This window comes from Mus caroli, unplaced genomic scaffold, assembly GCF_978045245.1.
Source record: "Mus caroli unplaced genomic scaffold, Mus_caroli_1 scaffold_2, whole genome shotgun sequence".
Taxonomy (NCBI): domain Eukaryota; kingdom Metazoa; phylum Chordata; class Mammalia; order Rodentia; family Muridae; genus Mus; species Mus caroli.
The window spans coordinates 61,575,218-61,594,622 of NW_028227257.1; the positions used below are offsets into that span (position 1 = coordinate 61,575,218).

The following is a 19,405-nucleotide window of genomic DNA, read 5'->3' on the forward strand; positions in this document are numbered from 1 at the left end:
GCAGGGAACTGACTCCCAAAAGCTGTACTCTGACCTCCACACTCAGTCCATGGCATGCTGTGTATACACAAATACACACACACACAGACAGAGACAGAGTTAGAGACACACACACAGAGACACAAACACAGATAGAGACACACAGACACACACAGAGATAGAGAGACATAGACATATACACACAAATAGACACAGACACACACACAAAGAGATAGAGAGACACAGACACACACACAAAGAGAGAGACATAGACACACACAGACACACACAGAGAGAGACATACACAGATAGAGACACACAGACACATACACAGGTAGAGACACACAAAGACTCAGACACACAAAGACACTGAAACACACAGACACACACAAACACAGATACACACAGACACAAACACACACGGGAGGGGAAGAAATGTATGTGTGCATGTGTATGCACATAAAAAAATAGAAGTTAAAAAAAGACAGGATTGGGGTGTAGCTCAGCGATTGTACCTAATATGCCCAGGTCCCTAGGTTTGATACCTAGAATTTATGAGTGTCATGGTTTGTATATGCTTGGGAGTGGCACTTTTAGAAGATGTGGCCGTGTTTGAATAGGTGGTGTGTCACTGTGGGTGTGGGCTATAAGACCCTCACCCTAGCTGCCTGGAAGTCAGTCTTCCACTATCAGCCTTCAGATGAAGATATAGAACTCTCAGCTCCACCTGCACCATGCCTACCTGGATGCTGCCCTGCTCCCACCTTGATGATAATGGACTGAAGCTCTGAACCTGTAAGCCAGCCACAATGTTGTCCTTATAAGAGTTGCCTTGGCCATGGTGTCTCTTCACAACAGTAAAACCCTTACTAAGACAATGAGGGAAAAAAAGATAAATCATGCTTGAGAAGAATGGGAACCCATTCAGCTATGCCAGCTTTGTGCTAACTGCTCCTAGTAGTTTGGGGAATAGTCTCTATCTTGACCCAAACGTGAGTTAATAACCAAATGTGGTACATACACCAAATATTATGAAGAAATAAACAACGGATACAAACCACACTGTGGCAGGATGTCAGAATAATTATGTAGAGTGGAGGAAGCCACACCCAGAGAATACATACTATATGTTTTTGTCTAGAATAAAAAAAGCCTAGAAAATTGATAAGCACAGCAGACCCGAGGGCAGTGGCGGAGGGGGAAAGGGGGATAAGCAATGGGTAGGTGCCATGGCTGCTGTCTTGGCTGTGACCATGGCTTCATGAAGTATAAACATACCAAAACAACTTGCACAATTCAAATATGTGTGGTTTATGGTATGTCAATTTGACCTCAGAACTGTAAAATAGAAAGCACCATAGCCACCATCGGAAAACAAGAAGAAAACCTTGAGGGACAGGATGAGTCTTCCTTATCTCAGGGCTGGGGAGGAAGGCACCTGCCAACCAGGATCAGCTCTAGGTGGTGGTGTTAATACATGCATACATACATACATACATACATACATACATACATACATGGGTATTTTGTGTATGTGCACCATCTGAATGCCGTGTACCACTGGAGGCCGGAAGAGGTCATGGGGCTCCCTGGAACTGAAGTTACAGCTGGTTATCAGCTGCCATATGGGTGCTGGGAATTGAACCCTGCTCATTAGGAAGAGCAGCCCGTTCTCTTAACTGCTGAGCCATCTCTCCAATTCTACAATCTAGGAGGTATTACCCTCTCCTCTTGTTTTTGTTTTTAAAAAATTTGTCTAGATGTGTTTATCTTGCTTTATGTTTATAAATGTTTTGCCTCCATGCCTATAGGTATTTCACACACTTTTTGGACCCTCTGGAACTGGGGTTACTCGTGGTCGTGAGTCACTGTGTGGGCACTGGGAGTGGAACCTGGGTTCTCTGCAAGAACACATGCTCCTAATCACTAAGCCGTCTCCCCAGACCTATTCTCACTTTGTTTAGAGGTGGGGCTTCAGTCTTTGAGACAGGGTCTCAACTCTCCCAGGCTGGCCTCAAACTTAGAGCAGCAGATAAACTTAAACTCTTGGTCCTTCTGTCTCTACCTCCTAAGCACTGGGATTGCAGGTGTACAGCACCACACCCAGTGAGTTTTGAGTTTGTTTTGTGCATGTGTGCATGAGTGCATACGTGTGCACATGTGTGTACTTTGAGACTTAGTCTCTCATAGCTGAGACTGACATTGGATTTCTGATCCTCTGCCTCCATCTCTGGAGTTTTGGAATTATAGGCGTGCACTACCACATACAGTTTTATCTTCCCTTCTTTGACAGATTTAAAAGGGAACAGGATTCGGAGGTATTAGGAGTTTGCCAGTATGCAGTAGTCCTAATCAAGGACTGCCTGAATGTAGATGCCAGTCCTAAGATGGCTTTTCTTAGGTTGAGCCATCTTCCTTTCAGGAAACCACTCCTTTAAAGGGCAGGGGTGGGGTGGGGTGGGGTGGGGTGGGGTGGGGTGGGGTGGGGTGGCGGGTACCAGAGAGATGGCTCAGAGGTTAAGAGCATTGGCTGCTCTTTTCAGAGGTCCTGAGTTCAATTCCCAGCAACGGCATGGTAGCTTACAACCATCTATAATGATATCTGATGTCCTCTTCTGGAATGCAGGTGTACATGCAGAGAGAGCATTCATATATACTAAATAGATAAATCTTTAAAATTTTAAAAAATGGGGCTGGAGAGATGGCTCAGCAGTTAAAAGTGGTTAAAAGCACTGACTGTTCTTCCAGAGGTCCTGAGTTCAAGTCCAGCAACCAAAAGGTGGATCCCAACCTGTAATGGGATCCAATGCCCTCTCTGGTGTCTGAAGAGAGCCACAGTGTACTCACACACATTAAATAAATAAATCTTTAAAACAAACAAACAAACCAAAGCAAACCCTCCAGCCTGCTTTGGAAACTCCTTTGGAAGTCTGCACAGAGGACTTTGGTTTATATGTAGGCAGGGAGCTAATGACTCTGCTCTGTTTACATTCATCGCCATTCTGAGGAGAGCGAGCCAGGGCAGAGGCAGCAGACAGGCAGAGCCCCAGAGGAGGTCTGCAAAGTGTGGTGCCTGCAGAGCTCCCACACTGCAGTCCGAGCAGATGGTACTTCCTATGCCTACCACCACCTGTGTTACCAGCCCTCCTCTTTCAGAAATCTTCCCGTTATCTTTAAGAGATACTGACACTACACCTACCTCACTTCCAGTCTTGGGCAGGAGCCTGAGAAAAAAGCTGTGTCCTCATAGACCCTCCCAGAAGGGAGGTGGGAGCAATGCTCTGGGCTCCAGAATGGAGGGCTCACTTCCTTCTTTTTCTGGGGCCAAGCTCTGAGCCCCTTGCCTAGGATAGGGAAGGCCAAAGTAGAGGTGCTGAGGGAGTTTGAAGAAGGCCTGAAGTTTGTCTTGATGGAATAGACAGAGAAGATAAGACATTGTGGGTAGTCTGATCAGAGACCTTCGGGGATGAGGAGGCTGCCAGAACAATGATGGGCACACTGGGGCCAATCCATAACAGAGGCTAGGACTGTCCAGTCCTAAGATGTTTAAGGCCAGCAGAGCTTCAGCCAAATGTGCAGCCCCTCCACCACCAGCCCTTTGCCTCACAGGGGATAAAGAACCCAAAATGCTTGGTTTAATGGCAGAGGGGACCTTCCTGCCAGTAATCCCTGGGATATGAGGAGGGCATTTTTGTGGTGAGAAGCAGGGATTAGAATTGAGATCATCAGGAGAAGGAAGAGATGTAAGGGGGTCTCCTAGGGCAATGGGGACAACACATGGACTCTTTGGGCTGATGAGGGCACGCAATAGTCTCCCAATACAGGATACTACCTGACAAAGGTATCCCACCCTAGACATGGGTTGGAGAAAGCGCTATAGGGCTATTAGTGCCAAGGAGGAGGGAGAAGGCCTCAGCCACAGAGACAGTGAAGCAGGTCACTGGCCTTGATCTCCTCAGAGAGTCACAGATTTCAGAACTTGAGGACATCAAATGACGTCACAGGTAGAGACTCAGCAACCATACGCTGTGGGTGCAATGTGTTGCTGGAGTGAGTGTGAGCTCCGCTGGACTGTTTGACTCTCTTACCCATCACCCCTTGCTTCACAGTGGGCTTCTGGCTGCTGCACACATCACCACCTTTGGCTTTTGCATGATTGTACCTGGCTAGTTCCCATCACCCACACTTCAGCCTTCTGTCCTTGTCACCCTTCAAAACTGTGCCAGGCCCCTCTATATTGACTGGGCGTGGCCTCACCCACATCCCAGCCTGAGGTGGTAAGCTTCCTGGTAGTTAGAGCCTGTGTAGTTTCTGCCCCAGGGCCTCCTCTGCCCCTTTCTCCAGGCCTACATGAGGAATGTACTAAGGAGACAAGGGCTAGCTCTTTCTGCTCCCAAGAGGACTTCTGGCCTGAGACTTGGAGACTGTCCTGGCTCTGTGTCTCCCTGAAGATTTCCCCTGCTCTCTCTTTCCCCAGATCCCCCAGAGCCCTTCTGGGCTCCAGCATCACTCTCTGGTGTCTGGACACTGCCCAATTCCCTCAATTGACCCATCTGAGACTTTCTACTTTCTACTTCCTTGCCTGTCACAGGGCCTCATCAGCCCTGCCCTGGGATCTTCAATGAAGCTCCTTGGCTTTGTCACTGCTGAGGCTGCCCTCTAGTGACCTCCCCAGTCTGGCTGTTACTTTCCTAACCTGACATCCTCTTGCTTGTAAAGGCCACCGTCCACACTTATTTCCAGCACTTGGAAGACAGAGGCTGGTGGATCTCTGAGTTCCAGGGCAGCCAGGTCTACAGAGTGAGTTCCAGGAAAGTCAGGGCTACCAGAGAAACCCTGTTTCAACACACACACACACACACACACACACACAAGGCAGTGGGAGTGGGTCACCATTGTTTTTCTGCCTCTTCCTGTATGAGTCTTGCTTATGTGGTTAGGTGAAGCCCACAGTTGATGTTCTGCCAATGGCGTGTGATGGGCAGGTCCAGATGCAGGCAACATTCAGCCTCTACCAAGGGTGGCAGTTGGTTGGGGATGCAATACAGGGTTCTGGGAGAACTCTGTGAGTCTCTGTCTCCACCATGAGGAACAGAGGCCAAACCCAAGGAGTCTTGGGGGCAGGGGGTCAGTCCCACACTGCGGTTCATCTCCCACTGCTAAAACTGGGGCTGCAGGTTGGGTGTGACTTCAGAATGGGCCTTGCAGCCTGGGAGGTTAGGGATGGAGTGAGGTCCCAGGCTGCAACACCCAGTCTGAAGACAGGCAGGTCACCTGCTCCCTTCAGAAGCCACCCTGCTGTGGCATGCATGCTTTTGGTAAGGTGGGGCCTAGACTTGGAACCTGCTCAGGACTGGTCCCTCCAGCCTGACTTCATGTACTTTGAGGTCTCCGTTCCAGGCCTAGGAATCAGGACACTTCATGAGACAGGAATGTCCACTGTAGGAGCGGGTGGTGTTGGGGCCAAGCAGAAAAGAATGTGCTTTGAGCTGCCTTCTCCAACCTACCCTTGTCTATCTTCTTTAACATTTCCCCACCAGTGACCTCTAAGGACTCAACCCCAACAAAGAGCCATTCCTGAGCACTGGGGTGGGAGCAGCCTTCTGGGATCTGCAGGCAGGCAAAGGACAGGATCTGTTCCCAGAAGCACCTAGTGCTGGGGTGAAGAGAATGGCCTGGGGCCTGGAAAGGGAGCAGCCACAGGGGACCGCCTGGAACCAGTGTTGCAGGAGCCTGGCTTTGATACATTGGGTGGGAGAGAGGAAAAGAGACCCAGAGGAGATACTAAAGGGACACCTCAGATCATCCTTGGTCCACACACTAGATGACTGTGACATACTCAGACCCCAGAACTGAGGGAGGCAGGCAGCCTTAGGCACTCCTTCAACTGAGGAGATGACCACCACGCAGTTGCCTGAGGCAGGAGGAAAAAAAAAAACGGCCTGAACCTTGCTCTGGCTACACACTATTCCAAATATGGATGTTGCTAGGTATTTGAATGTTATCATCATATGACTCACTGAGGGATAGCCACCTGGTGTTATAAAGACATAAGAGCCATTGCCTGTAAGGAGGAAGGAGACTGGAATCCACCATCCCATCTCCCTCTGCCTGGATGGAGCCTGAGAAGTAGGTCAAAGGCCAAACACTATACTCAGTCAACCAGTCTCCCACAGGAGCGGGGGTGGGGGAGGGCAGTGGGGATGTCCACACTGACAGAAATGGGGAAGAGGGTCTGAGCAGTGCTACCTCTATGGACTTCCCTCCTGGGCAGATGTCCCCTAGAGAGAAGCTTGGACTTCCAGCAATCCTGTTCTTGAAGTTGGCTTCAACTGTATCTTTCCAGATGGTACCAATAAAGTACATCTGATGTAGGCCCTAAAGGTGTGGTGGCCACCCGAGTTGGCAGGTGACCTGGGAAGGTGCAGGGAGTCACCTGGGGAGAGCAGTGATCCAAGGCCAGGCTAGGTTATCCTGCCCAACCCTAGTAGGAGAAAGAGAGAGCACAGAGAGACGTCGCAAGCAAACTTGTTTTGGTGGAGCAGCTGTAATAAGAGGCCTAGGGACAGCAAGGCCAACACCCTGGCTTTTTGTATCATCTGCAGTACAAACAGGTGAGGCAGCCTGCATGAGAGACAACACCTGTCGGGCTCATCAATAAAATAAAGCTTTTACCTCTGTGTAGTCTGACTGTTCTGATGGAGTTGGGAGGTGGGATTGAGCTAGACTTGGGAGATGATAGTGAGAAAGGGGGCGGGGGCGGGTGAAGGAAACCCCACCCTCACTCCAATTGCTAGCCAAGCTTTTGGAATGCTTCTGCCCCCTAGTGGTGACTTGGAGTAAAGACCCCTGGTTTGGGAATATCGAACTGGAAATTCTCGAGCCCCGCCCCCTCCCACAGCCCTGCATTCCCCCTCTTCCAGGGATCCTTCGAGACACACCTGCCTTCTTCAGCTTGTGTCCATCTATCTGCGTGGTCAGAAAGGCAGTTACGGGGCTGGTGAGATGGCTCAGTGGGTAAGAGCACCCGACTGCTCTTCCGGAGGTCCAGAGTTCGAATCCCAGCAACCACATGGTGGCTCACAACCATCCGTGACGAGATCTGGCGCCCTCTTCTGGAGTGTCTGAAGACAGCTACAGTGTACTTACATATAGTGGATGGGTAAATCTTTAAAAAAAAAAAAAAGGCAGTTACAGCCTGTGCACAGGTACCCACCTAATTCCATACTCATCCTGCAGGCAATGAGGCTTTACGGCATGGGGGCACTGGGCCAGGCCCTGGGGGAAGCTCAGAGCACTTAGTATACCAAGCTGCCTCTGTCCGGTGGGAGAGCAGACTGGTAAATGGCGTTTTTGTGGGGTCTGCTCAAGGGCGTGAGAAGCTGTGAGTGACACTTGGAAACACGTGGCTGGGGCTTCAGTCTTGTCTTTGGGGCTGTTCAGGGTACATGGTACTTCAGCCTGGTGGCTGGGAAACCTTTGTATCTACATTCAGGATATCTTCCTGCAGCTCTTCCAGGGGGCTGGGTCATCCTCTCTGTAGGGTTGCCAGATGTCTACCTGTGCCTCCTGATCCCTCTGCTCTGACGCTGCTGGCAGTGGAAGCTGAGAAGGACAAAAACCTGGCCTCATCTCTGTAGTCTGTTTACATCCCTCCTCCCTAAACCTGATCAAGGACTAAAATTACAAAGAGGGGGGCTACATTAGGTCTCTCTCCCTCTCGGACTGCGATCTGTGAAACGAATCGTAGCAGGGGCGGTTACAGTGGGAAGCTTGGGACTTCTGGAGGTTTCTGGGATAAGGCTGACCTCAGCAGTATTTGTGAGGCAGGGTGCAGAGAAGGTGGAGGAAGTGTGTGCTTGTACGTGTGTGTGTGTGTGTGTGTGTGTGTGTGTGTGTGTGTGTGTGTAGACAAAAGCGGAGAGGGAGACGGGGGGGGGTGAGAGAAAGAGAGAGGGAGAGAGAGAGAGATCTAGGAGTTCGGGTGCGTCACTGTTGCTGGGAAAGTAGACAAGAGTCTGACTCAGTGGGAACATCCGGCAGGAAGGGAGGAGGGTACACAGTGGCATTTGCAAGCAGGATGGGAACTCGGGAGCTGCAGAGATGGGGGTGTGGGGCCAGGGGCAAGAGCCTGGACAGCAAAGGGCCTGAGCATGGTGGCTAGAGATCGGGGTGGGGGTAGATTATGGTGAGGGGAAACATCTGAGCCCTGGTCAGTCAGGGACATAAGGGATGCCAGAGTTTGTGACACTCATGTCAAGGCCTGGAAGTCAGGACCACATAAGAACTGAAGCTGACCTAGGCACCCCTGGGCAGAGACTGGCCTCGGCTGTGTGAAGATACTTACTTGGGGAAGGAGTCTGTGTCCTTTCTTGGGATCTGAGAGTCTGCAAATGTTATCCTGGGAGTGTCAGGCATGAAAGGGCTCTGTGAGAGAATCCCAAGGGAAGAGGGCTGATAACTGTTCCCAGCTTCTGCTGGGTTAAGGACCCCAGAGAAAGGCTCCTTTTAGCATGGTAGGGGTCTGGAGACCCAGAGAGTTAGGCCTCCAGGAGTGGCCATGTTTGGAGTACAGAGAAAAGCACATTCCAGCTCAGAGACCAAATGGTGGAGAGTGGCATTTTGGGTCTGTGGTGGTGTGCGATGGCCTTGGGGAGGAGGTTTCTCACTCTTATCTAACGACTTAAACGCGCTGACTGGACAGCCATCAGGAAAGCAGAGAAACGCCCCGAGGGAGGGCCGTCAGCCATACTGTGGAACCTGCAACTCTTGCCCTTTTCTCCTAGTGGGAGGGATGAAGACCCAGCTAACCCATTTGTGGGCATACACAGGCGGGAGGTGGGAGGGTCTTACTGGGGCTCCGGATCACAGGTGAAAGTGGGCCCTGCGTGCCTAGATCTCCTGTACAGGGACACTGAGGCAGGGCAGGGATATGTGCTAGACAAGACCAGCCGGCTGCTGGTGCCCCGGTCCTCGCCCTCTGCGAGTGGAAGGGTGGGGGTGGTGGCTAGGCGTTCCTGGCTGGGAGCCCAGAGCACTCTTTTGTAATCACAACATGATCTCTTGTGCTGAGCAGCGAAGCTGAAGCCGGCAGGGAGAGGCCGACAGGGCCGGCTCTGGTGGCTCCAGCTTCCCTCCAGCTCTGGCTCCCGGGAGCTGTTTTGAAATTCTCTCAGCGCCTGGTATTTTCATGCATTTGGCCGTGAGTGGCACCTCCTCTTTGGCAGGGGGGCTTCTAGAGGATGGGAGGGAGCTAAGCTAAGCTACGAAGCAGCCACATTCTGGGGACAGCTGGTGGCAGCTGGGCCTGGGAGGAAGAGAGCCACGAGGAGGCAGGTGGTGGGCCGGGCAAGGCGCTGAGCAAAACATAGACCCCACAGCCAGAGAGAGAAGAACCGCAGATCTTGATGCAGAGGCATGGCTCGGCCCAGAGTCGCTCCCAGCTGGGCCTGCTGTTCTGCTGCCCCATCAGTCAGCAGCTCAGACCTGGAGGGCTCGCCGAGCCCGTGGGAGCTGCTCTCTCTCCTTCGGACTGGGCACAGGCTTAGGGGGTGGGGTCCGGTGCCTGGGAGGCCAGAACCAAGCTAAAGCCTGTCTCTGTGTGTGTGTGTGGTTCTAGATTTGGGAGGCAAAGAGTCCCCCCTCGACCTCCTGAATCCCCTGGCAGCTTCCCAGTCACGGCAGGTTCGGCTGCCAGAGCCATTTTTAACTCTCATTCCAGACTGTGCTCACAGCAGAACCCCCTGGGGAGCCAGGGGGAGGGGCAGCCAGCTGCTGGGAGCAGAGGCCCTGGGTATGAAGCCCTGACCTGAGCCCCTCAGGAGGCAGACTGGCAGACAGGCCTCACTGGGGTGGGGTTTGGCCCTCTGTAGACCGTCTTCCTAAGGAAACTCCTTCACCCTGGGTGCTGTAGCTTGGGGCTAAAATCTGTTCCTTGTATTGGGTTCCATGCCTTCTACAGGGGCCCCACAAAGCTGAGTCCACAATGCGCCGGCATGAGGAAAAAGATGCCGAGCTGGACCGCAGGATAGTTGCCTTGCGCAAGAAGAACCAGGCCTTACTACGAAGGTACCAGGTGAGTGTGTTGTGTCGGCTGAGAGGACTCCTGTGGCTGGTGTCCCTGGCTACCTTCAAAAGGCTGTTTACACACTGGGTTCTCTCTGAGGGCCTTAGCCCATGCCCCCATCAGAGTCTTGGGCACTGGTGATGTGGTGCCTCTGCCCCCTGGTGTCCCATTGGTGTTTTTCTGTGTAGGCCTGTCAGCGTCTGTGTGTCTGTGAGCCTGGGGCCCATGGCCTTGCTGACTTCAGGCCCTCCCACAGGAGATCGAGGAAGATCGTCGGCAGGCGGAGCAGGGGGGCATGGCTGTGACCACTCCAGGGCTCCTCCAACCCGACAGCCTCACGGTCACCATCAGCCAGGTTCCCGGTGTAAGTCTCACCTTGGAGACAGGCAGGGTTGAGGCCTGAACCATGTCTCCTAATTGCCTTTCTGGGTGTCTCCCAGCAACAACAGACCTCCCAAGCTATTGCCATCTTCTCCAAAGGGCCACAGATGAAAGGCTACCAAACAGAAACCTTTGTACAGACTTTCCCAGTCCTACAGCTCTGCATGTATACCCTATGTGCAGAGCACAGCCTTCTCCTTACTCCAGACCCTGAGGCTGAAACCCTGCAGGAAGCAGAGGAGGGAGAAGTCTGGGCTGTAAGCAAAAGAATCAGTGTCTTAGAGATAAGGCCATATTGTCTGCATACTCTGGATTTTTTTTTGATTCAGAGATGACAAGCCCTTGTGGCATCTTGGGTCCCTCTGTTGGCTCTGAGCTCTGAATAACTAATGCCATTGGCATGTGGACTCCTGAAGGGCCAAGCTTTGCCACGGGCATTCTAGGGAGGCCTAGGGCTAGAACCCAAACCCAGGGAACCCCTCCCCCCAGCACCCAGGTTCTGCTCAGAATTACCCATGTGGCCTGAGGACACAGGCATCTTGCTCTGCAGGAGAAGAGAGTGGTCAGCAGAAACTGGGCCAAGGCGCCCCTTTCACCTGGAGTGACTGTCACACTGACAGATGATGAAGATGCTGCAGACGCACCGGGTACTTTCAGCATGGGGGACCGGGTGGAACTTGCTGTCACCATGGAAAACAAAGCCAAGGTGAGCAGTTGAGACTTCCAGACCTCAGGTCTCCCTCCCTTGGCTCAGCCGTGATGCCTATCTATACCTTCTCCAGGCCAAAAGGATAGTAAGTGAGAAACCCACGACCCAAGCACGGAGCCCAAGGGCAAAGGGGACATCTGGAGGAGGCCGGAGCTGGAGTTCACCCTTGCAGATGACTTCCAACTCAGATTCAGCAGGGAAGGTACATCTTCAAGAAGGGGTAGGGACACAATCCCTATTTGGAGAAGGCAGAGAAACTAAGTAAGGTATGTCCCTTGCCTGGGCAAACCTGCCTAGGCACCACCTGTGAGAATTCTTACCTTCTTCCCCTTCTCTGGCCAATATCCACTTTGGGTGTGTCTTGCCATAAGAAATAATTAAGCCAGATATATTATCCAGCCATAATATGATTGATGACTCGCCCCTAAGGTGTCAGAGGGATGTGTAGGTGACTGGCTATGTGCCAGCTGTGACCTCTAGGTGGCAGCAGCCCCTTGTAATTGTTCTTGATTTTGCTCACCGCCTATGGGTGCCCCTCCTATCTAGGGCCGGTCTGGTCTATCCACACCAACAACTCTAAGAAAAGAGACGCCTCCTTTCACAGATAAGGACATAATACTCAGAGAGCTTAAATTACCTGTCTCAAACTGGCAGTGAACAAGTGGATGTGTGCAAACAGTCCACAGCAAGCACAGCATGCTGGGGATGAGACAGACCTAATTATGTACTGGGAAGTAGAGACCGTGAGAGAGAAGCTCCATGCAAATCTTCTACTTCTCCTCCATGATATTAAGTATCTTCCCCTTACAGGGTGTTCTGGAGCCCCGGAGTCCAGGCGTGGTCCCAAGTCCACCTCCCCAACAGTCCTTGGGGCTGTCCCCTGAGGCCAGCTGGGACTACATGCAGTGGAAACAAGAGAGAGAGCAGATTGACCTGGCCCGCCTTGCCCGGCACAGAAACCCACAGGGTGACTGGAGCCGCCCGTGGGACCTGGACAAAGCCAAGCCCATGTGGGTGGCATGGCTGAGCAGCTTGCTGTGATTGTGGGACGTGGGTAGGGCTAACTATGGGTGCCTCTTGGAGGGAAAAGACTTTTCATCAGACCCTGGTCCCAGGGTTTTGTGCTCTGCCTCTTTCTTGGGACCACAACTCTGTGCTGCCCTGAGCTATGGGGTTAGAGGATTCAGTGTCTGGGTGGAGTCTGATGCAGCCTCTACCCACATTGCCACAAGTGACGTAATGCCCTTCTCGGTCTACACAGGCCACAGAAGTACAACAAGCCTCGGGACAAGGACCTGGCCATGGGCAGCAGGAAGGGTAAGCTGATCCCCACCTCATGCTCTTGTGCCTTGTTTGTTTTTGGAGAGTCTTAGCCCAGGCTGGCCCAGAACCCATGATCCTCTTGTCTCGTCTAGGATCCCACTACCCTGTCTCTTCATCAAAGATGAAAAGGGACACGGAAAAAGTCTGTCTTCCCTTCCCCTCCCACACTGCTTGACCTCTCTTGTGTTTTCTGAGCTACGGCTTGGGCTAGATTCAGTGGGAGCCGAACTAGGTCTTTCCAGATGCCGTTCCTTGTGGGGTAAAAGTTCTGTTGGCCCTCCTGGGCTTGCTGTGGGAGGAGTCCTGTGAATTTCTGGTGATATCCTTCTTCATACACAGAGCCTAGGGGCCAACGAGCTGACCAAGTCATTTAACTGGGCAGTGTAAACACAGGGGAGGCTTTTCTGCAGAGGTAGCTTGGGCTTTGGGAAGATAGACCTCCTAAGGGAATGAATGACCACTGGAAGCTTCCTGGTACTAGAGAGCTCCGGTGTCTGTTTTAGATTCTTTGACACCTCCCACCCCATTTACTTTGTTTCCCTTTAGGTCCTAGGACCCACCAGAAGCCTCAGCACCCACAATCATCCCTGGATGGAAAACGTGAGTTGGGGGCGGAAAAGGAGCAGAATTGCTTCAGCTGGTGAAGGCAGTTGGTACAGCCCTCCATCCCCCATCATGTCTTTCAGGTTGGGGTGGACGATCTGGAAGACCCTCGATGACATCCACCATAGGCAGCAACGCCCAGGGGAAGGAGAGGCTAACTGGCAGGGCCCGAAGGTAACAGGGGACAGGGGACAAAATCAAGGCAGGTATGTAGGTGTCCTAATTTCCATGGACTGGCCCAGGTCCCTCTGCTCCATTCCCAGGGCCCCTGATTCCTGGTTGCTTGTTGCCTGCCACAGGTTAATGAGATACCAAGAAAGGACACCAGCAGAGGTGGTAGTGGTTAAGAGCCTGGTGCCCAGAGGCTGTGGTAATTACAACCGCACACTTCCCCTGGGATGTGAAGTGTGCCTTTCCCAGGCAGAGCATGCAGGAACATGCCTGGAGTCCCCATGGATCTCAAGGTGCAGCAGGCTCAGTCATAAACAGCAGCTGGGGACCGGGGGTGGATAGTCAGAGGAAATGGCTAGGTCTGATTGAGAAGTAAGGTCAGGCTGGGTAAGAAGCATCCAGAAGCCTCCCTGGCTGTACTCTGAAACCACTGGGCTTTAGCTTCTCCCTGGGGTGCACAGGCCACGAGCTATGAAGGGGGTTACTTGAAGCAAGGTGGAGCCTGGAACAGGCCCTGCTACTTGCTGTATTTCTGCAGGTATGACATGAAAGAAGATGAGACGCTGCAGAGCCAGGAGGTAGGTACTTAGGACAGGACAGGACAGGCTGGGGACAGAAGCCCCAAATTTACTACCCAGCTGGGCTATTCTTTTGCTTCAGGGAAGCCAGAGCAGCACGAAGACTCCCAGTGCTGAGGAAGAATTCGTACAGAAGCGGAATGAAAGGGTGCCAGACAGACAAGAGACCATGCCTGCAACCAGCCCAATTCCAGCCTCCCCAGAGGGGCTAAAAGGAGAGTCGGGGACCTCTACAGCCAGTTTGGCCCCAGACTCTCCACAACATTCTGACTTGGCTCCCCTCGACCTCTCTGTGGGAGGAGCTAGCAGCCCCAAGCCTGGAAAAAGTACATGTATACTCAGTCCAAAGGCTGGGGCTCAGCAAAGTCCAGTGTCATGGCCAAATGGTTCTGAGCAGCAGACACTGGGATGCACTGACCACCAGCCTGGGCTGGAAGTCCACAGTTGCATTGAGTCACAGAGGGAAGCACAGACCCCAGAGCCCAAGGAGGACAGGGCTGGCAAGGCTGGGGCCCAGGAGAATCTGACACCAAGAAGCAGGCCCTCCAGAGGAATTGGCCCAAGGTCAAGAGGCACAAGTAAAAGAAGCAGGGCAGGAGGTCCTGGCCCTGCAGGAAGATGCTGAGTGGAGCTCAGGAGAGTTGGGGAGCTAGGCTGCGAAGGGGAGAACTCAGTCAAGAGTCTTGTGTGTGGTGGGAGTTACGGCTGCTGGTGGGAGTCTGGTACCTTTCTGGTTGAGCAATGCAGCAAAATTCCACAGGGACACCGTGTAAGGGCCTCTTATGCATACCTCTACACTAGTGGGTTTCTACATGTAGTCAAGGCTCTTGGTGTATTGGCCAGGCTGGGATCTCTTGTTCAAGGCTGGTATCCCTGTCCTGGTCTTACCTAGGCCATAGGCATTTCCCACCAAGCAAGATTTGGTAGGACCCCAATACATGGATCTCCTGGCTCCTTATAGTTCGTCATTGCCAGGTCTCCCTCTCCAGTCACAAGCCTTCAGGCTCCTGAGCTCTAGGCAGTCTCAAAGATGGTATGGCCAGCCTAGCCCCTTTCTGATAATCATGCCTTTATCCAGGTGACTCACAGTTCTGCTCTTCTAAGATGGCCAAACCAGGATTTCAACAGTCGTTTGAGGCCTAGAGAAAGTGGTTTGGGGCTCATGGCTGACAGGAACACAGGTGGAGAGGAACAGAAAAACCCAAGGCTTCTTGGGGGGACGGGACATCCAGCGGGGCTCTTTGAACTGTGCTAGGATTCTCCTTTTGCCACGGGAGAATGAGAGAGCTCACTAGCAGGTGCTGAGCCTTCCTCCGAATATCCAGATCAGACATCGTGGGTGCCCTGAATAGACCCTGTAGCCCAGGGTCATTTCCTGCCCTCTCTTCCTTCTCCACTTTCCCTCACCAAGGCCATGCAAAAGCAAGCACACAGTACAGTCAGAGGATTAGCAACCTCAGCTAAGTGCATCAGGATGTGTCTTTCCAACTCCATCCAGGCCCCTCCCATGAGGCCCACGTCTGGTGAATTATCCAGACTCTGCACAAGCTGTGGCTTCCTTTTGATACAACAAACATTTCCTGAGCATCTTCTCCCAGTAATCCAGCCAGTGGGCGAGGGTGACTCTGCCAGCCGGAGGGAGGGAAGACACTCAGTCATCCGACAGCTCAAGGCTGAATGGCAAGTGCTGTTCTCATCTGTAGAAGCCTGGTAGCCCTCGGTGTGATGAGGGTAGGTGCCTGAAGAGACCCACCCTGCCTCTGCTCCCCTCTTTTGATATGGCATGTGCCCTTTGCATCTTGGTGGCACCATGCAGCCCCCTCCTCCCCTCCTCTCTACAAGGGTAACTGGGTCTTCCATAACCCTCATCTTTACACGTGAGGCCTTCAACTTGGGTTCCTGCCTTGTTCTTCCTTCCTGCCTCTTGGTTCCATGTCTATTCCCTCTACTCAGGCAGGGGTGACTGACTCTTCAGCAGGTCAGGCTGTTTAGAGAACTCTTTTCATGTTTTTGTGTGATGTGTGGTGCAGGTTGAACTCAGTGGGTCTGGGGAAGGCCTGAACGTTAGCATTTCTAATATGTCCCAGGTGAGGGAGACATGGCCTCCTTTTTGGCTGAAGAACCCTTTGAGGAGTCAGGTTCTGGATTCGAGTGTGTGAAGGGTTCAGATTAGAGCAGACTCTAGATCTAAAGCAAGTTTCCAGCTCTGCAAGAACTAGGGGAATGCTACCCTGGCAAGTGGAAGAGGTCTCCTGGCTTCAGAGGTGCCCGTAGAAGATTCCTCAGCAGTGCATAGTGGAGTCAACTCTGTAGTGCATCAAAAGGAAGCTGATTGGGATGTGACAGGATGAAGGGGGGTGGAAGAGTCAGTGTGGTGGCTAAGAGGAAGTCCAGAAAGGGAAAAAAATATTCCTGTACATAGGAGACACGCCTGGGCCAGAGTGTAGAATCCAAATTCACGTTTTCATTTTGCCTTCCAGTCTCAAGTATATTTTGACTTTGAAGTGTGACACAGGCCCTGGTGCTCATGACTCCTAAAGATGGGACTGGAACAGAGCAGGTTCAGGCAGAGAGAGCTCTTGAATCCAGATGTTGCAAAGAAATGGCTGTGATCAAGAATCTGAATCCTTGGCTGGGGCGTAGGTTGGTAGAGTCCATTCTCAGCACGCATGAACTCACAGGTTCAGTCTTTAGGACAGACAGACAGACAGAGGAAATGAGAAGAATAGAAAGGAAGAGAGGAGAAAAGGAGGGAGTAGGGAAGAGGGAGGGAGAGAGAAAAGATTCACAGTTTGCTTCCCACTTGATGTTGCCAACTGTGCAATGCGATCCGTCAGACAACATAGGGCAAGGCAAGTTTGACCACAGGTTGAGGATGTAAAAATCTGGCAGGGTTCTGGTTCAGTCTTTACAAATGAACCTAAGCAGGAGAAGGAGCCATTAGAGAGGACTAAGAGGACATGGGGCTTCTCTTCATGGGCAACAGCCTTTAGGGCACTGAGGAAAGCTGTCCCGGGGATTGGTGAGAATGGAAGCCAACACAGGACACCTTCATTCCAGAAGCCTGCAGTGTGGGCAACAGCAGGAAACTCTTCCTGAGAAAGGGGAGCTCTTCTCCAGGAAAAGACACAGGCCACACCTCCCAACTCTCTGTCCAGGTTGTACCATCCTGCTCTGTTAGAGTCAACTATGGAGCGGAAGAAACCCAGGTCAACCATTCCTCTCGAGGCCTCCAAGGGCCAGCCATGGTTCTTCCTAGTTCCTAGGTCTGACGCAGAGTCTTCCCTTAGGAAACCCTCTTCCCTCCAACAAGTAGACAAGACGACTGTTTAAAAGTCTGAGTCGTCATTAACAACGAACAACTCTGGGAAACCAGATGCAGGGCTGGAAGGAGCCAAGCAAGGAGGGTACCCAGGAGGAGCTGGCAGGGCAAGAACACCTGGAGATGAGGGGAACAGAGCGGGGGAAAATGGAGAGCATCCTGTCAGACAGGTGCGAGTTGAGATCTCAGGCACCAGGTAGAGCGAAGCACACCTTGGAGTCTGAGAGAGTAAACCCTGCACCTCTCATCTACCTTGCTCAACGTTAACCTCTAAAAGCCTCAGTCCCCTTACCTGCAGAAGGAGGCTTGCTGTACTGACCTTGAAGGGTTGCTGACAATACTAGAGTGTGCAAACCATGCCTACACTAAGTGGACACTCTGGGAACAGTAGCCCGATGCTCTGAAAACATGATGAATAAATGAAGTGGGCGTTGATATGAGGTCTTTATCTGCTTGGTTTCTTTTAACTTTTCTTTTTATTGAGTTCAGAACTCTCTCAGGGAAAGGGGGGAATGGCTCAAGCCATTCTGGCAGCCCTTCCAGGACAGAGAGTTTCGTTTACTTCCCTGGAGATAGGGTGTTTAGCGGGGTACCCTTGCTTTTATATGGAGTACACTCTATCTTCTCTGGCTCCGACATAGCCCTCTGAATGCCACAGATGACTAGGAGGGCTCCTCTTTTCTTCTCTTTAAAACAGAACTGGTCTCACAAGTTCACAGCCTAGTTTTGTTCCATTACTTTCCTCCAGAAGCTACCCCACCCCAGGGAGCTTCCTCTGTTTCTCCTGGAATTAAGTTCTGCCAAACGAGCAAATGGCTGATTTTCTTATGGCCAACCTCAGCAGTTTAAAACAACGTACAAGCTTGGAATGTCTGACCACTAACTCCAAACTTGATGCTACTGTCAGGGACAAGAATTACAGGAAGAGATGACACTGGTCCTTAAAAACACCAAGAAATGGGGATCCATCCCATAAACAGCCACCAAACCCAGACACTATTGCATATGCCAGCAAGATTTTGCTGACAGGACCCTGATATAGCTGTCTCTTGTGAAGCTACGCCAGTGCCTGGCAAATACAGAAGTGGATGCTCACAGTCATCTATTGGATGGAACACAGGGCCCCCAATGGAGGAGCTAGAGAAAGTACCCAAGGAGCTGAAGGGGGTCTGCAACCCTATAGGAGGAACAATATGATGAACTAACCAGTACCCCCAGAGCTCGTGTCTCTAGCTGCATATGTAGCAGAAGATGGCCTAGTCGGCCATCAGTGGAAGGAGAGGCCCTTGGTCTTGTGAAGATCATATGCCCCAGTACAGGGGAATGCCAGGGACAGGAAGTGGGAGTGGGTGGGATGGGGAGCAGGGGGGAGTGTAGGGGGCTTTCAGGATAGCATTTGAAATGTAAATGAAGAAAATATCTAATAAAAAAAAGTAAAGGGGGAAAAACCCACCAAGAAATGACAAGATTTTCCATATGACTGTCTTTTCTTAGGGTGTGGGCCAGTGAGGGTTGCCAAGAGGATAGAGATAAAGGCAGCACCATTTCACACTGTCCTGTGTCATTTATCAGTGGCCACAGACCCCGCCACATCTCCTTCCAAGTCAGAGGCCTTTTCTGGGCTACTGAGTTAGGACAAATCGGGTGACCGTGGCTGCCTCACAGAGGAACAATTCAGGGCTGGGAAAGGTGAAGAGGAGAGAGCCAGCACAAAGTCCAGGCCGTGGCTGCTTTCTCTCAAGTCTGCTGCACCTACGTCAGGGCTCTCATTAAGCATCCACTTGACGCCAGGGAGGTGAAATAACGCAGACCTGGCACCAGAAAGAACAAATGTGGCACCCGCTGCTCCTTTTAAGGCCTGGCTGGAGAAACAGCAGGCCCCAGGGCAGGAGGTGCCGCAAACACACCAGCACCTTTGAGGCAGAGGGAGGAAGCTCTCAAGCCAACCTCCATCTTAACAAGCTCTCCAGGGTGAACTGTCAAAAATAATGGACAGTGCAGGCTTTTTCCTTTTCCTTACAAACTCTGGAGACATAGTGTTCCCTCTCCTCTGCACAGGGCAGCTGGCTCCACTGAAGCAAGAGGGCCGAAAGCCACAGTGATAACCAGCTAGCAACACAGAAAGATTCCTGGAACTACAGAAACCAGAGGGAAAGGCGGGGCCAGCGGCTGTCCAACTTCAGTGTGCATCAGAATCACCCGGAAAGCTGGCTTTTGGGTTTTGTTTGTTTTGTTTGAAACTGAGTTTCTCTGCGTAGCACTGGTCATGCTGG

General features: G+C 52.0%; 1 protein-coding gene across 3 annotated transcripts; it reads left to right on the forward strand.

Moving 5' to 3' along the window:
• Window positions 1-9,059: 9,059 nt before the first annotated feature.
• On the forward strand, window positions 9,060-17,580 carry Ccdc9b (coiled-coil domain containing 9B). Of its 3 annotated transcripts, XM_021157015.3 has the most exons (11): window positions 9,060-9,181; window positions 9,941-10,054; window positions 10,302-10,409; window positions 10,977-11,132; window positions 11,209-11,337; window positions 11,946-12,145; window positions 12,397-12,452; window positions 13,005-13,058; window positions 13,145-13,235; window positions 13,771-13,810; window positions 13,893-17,580. In XM_021157015.3, exons 1-11 carry the CDS (start codon window positions 9,170-9,172, stop codon window positions 14,433-14,435), a joined length of 1,503 nt encoding a protein of 500 aa, XP_021012674.2. In that variant the 5' UTR covers window positions 9,060-9,169; the 3' UTR covers window positions 14,436-17,580. The 3 variants fall into 3 exon arrangements, with proteins under 3 accessions (XP_021012674.2, XP_085690691.1, XP_085690690.1); XM_085834565.1 differs by lacking the exon at window positions 9,060-9,181 and having other exon boundaries at window positions 10,234-10,409; window positions 11,047-11,132; XM_085834564.1 differs by lacking the exon at window positions 9,060-9,181 and having other exon boundaries at window positions 9,984-10,054; window positions 10,234-10,409.
• Window positions 17,581-19,405: the final 1,825 nt, after the last annotated feature.

Bases quoted from the DNA above. Each gene is read 5' to 3' on its own strand.
- Ccdc9b (XM_021157015.3), top strand. The intron at 10,410-10,976 runs GTAAGTCTCACC...CTTGCTCTGCAG, and splicing joins CCATCAGCCAGGTTCCCGGT to GAGAAGAGAGTGGTCAGCAG. The intron at 13,236-13,770 runs GTAACAGGGGAC...GTATTTCTGCAG, and splicing joins CTAACTGGCAGGGCCCGAAG to GTATGACATGAAAGAAGATG.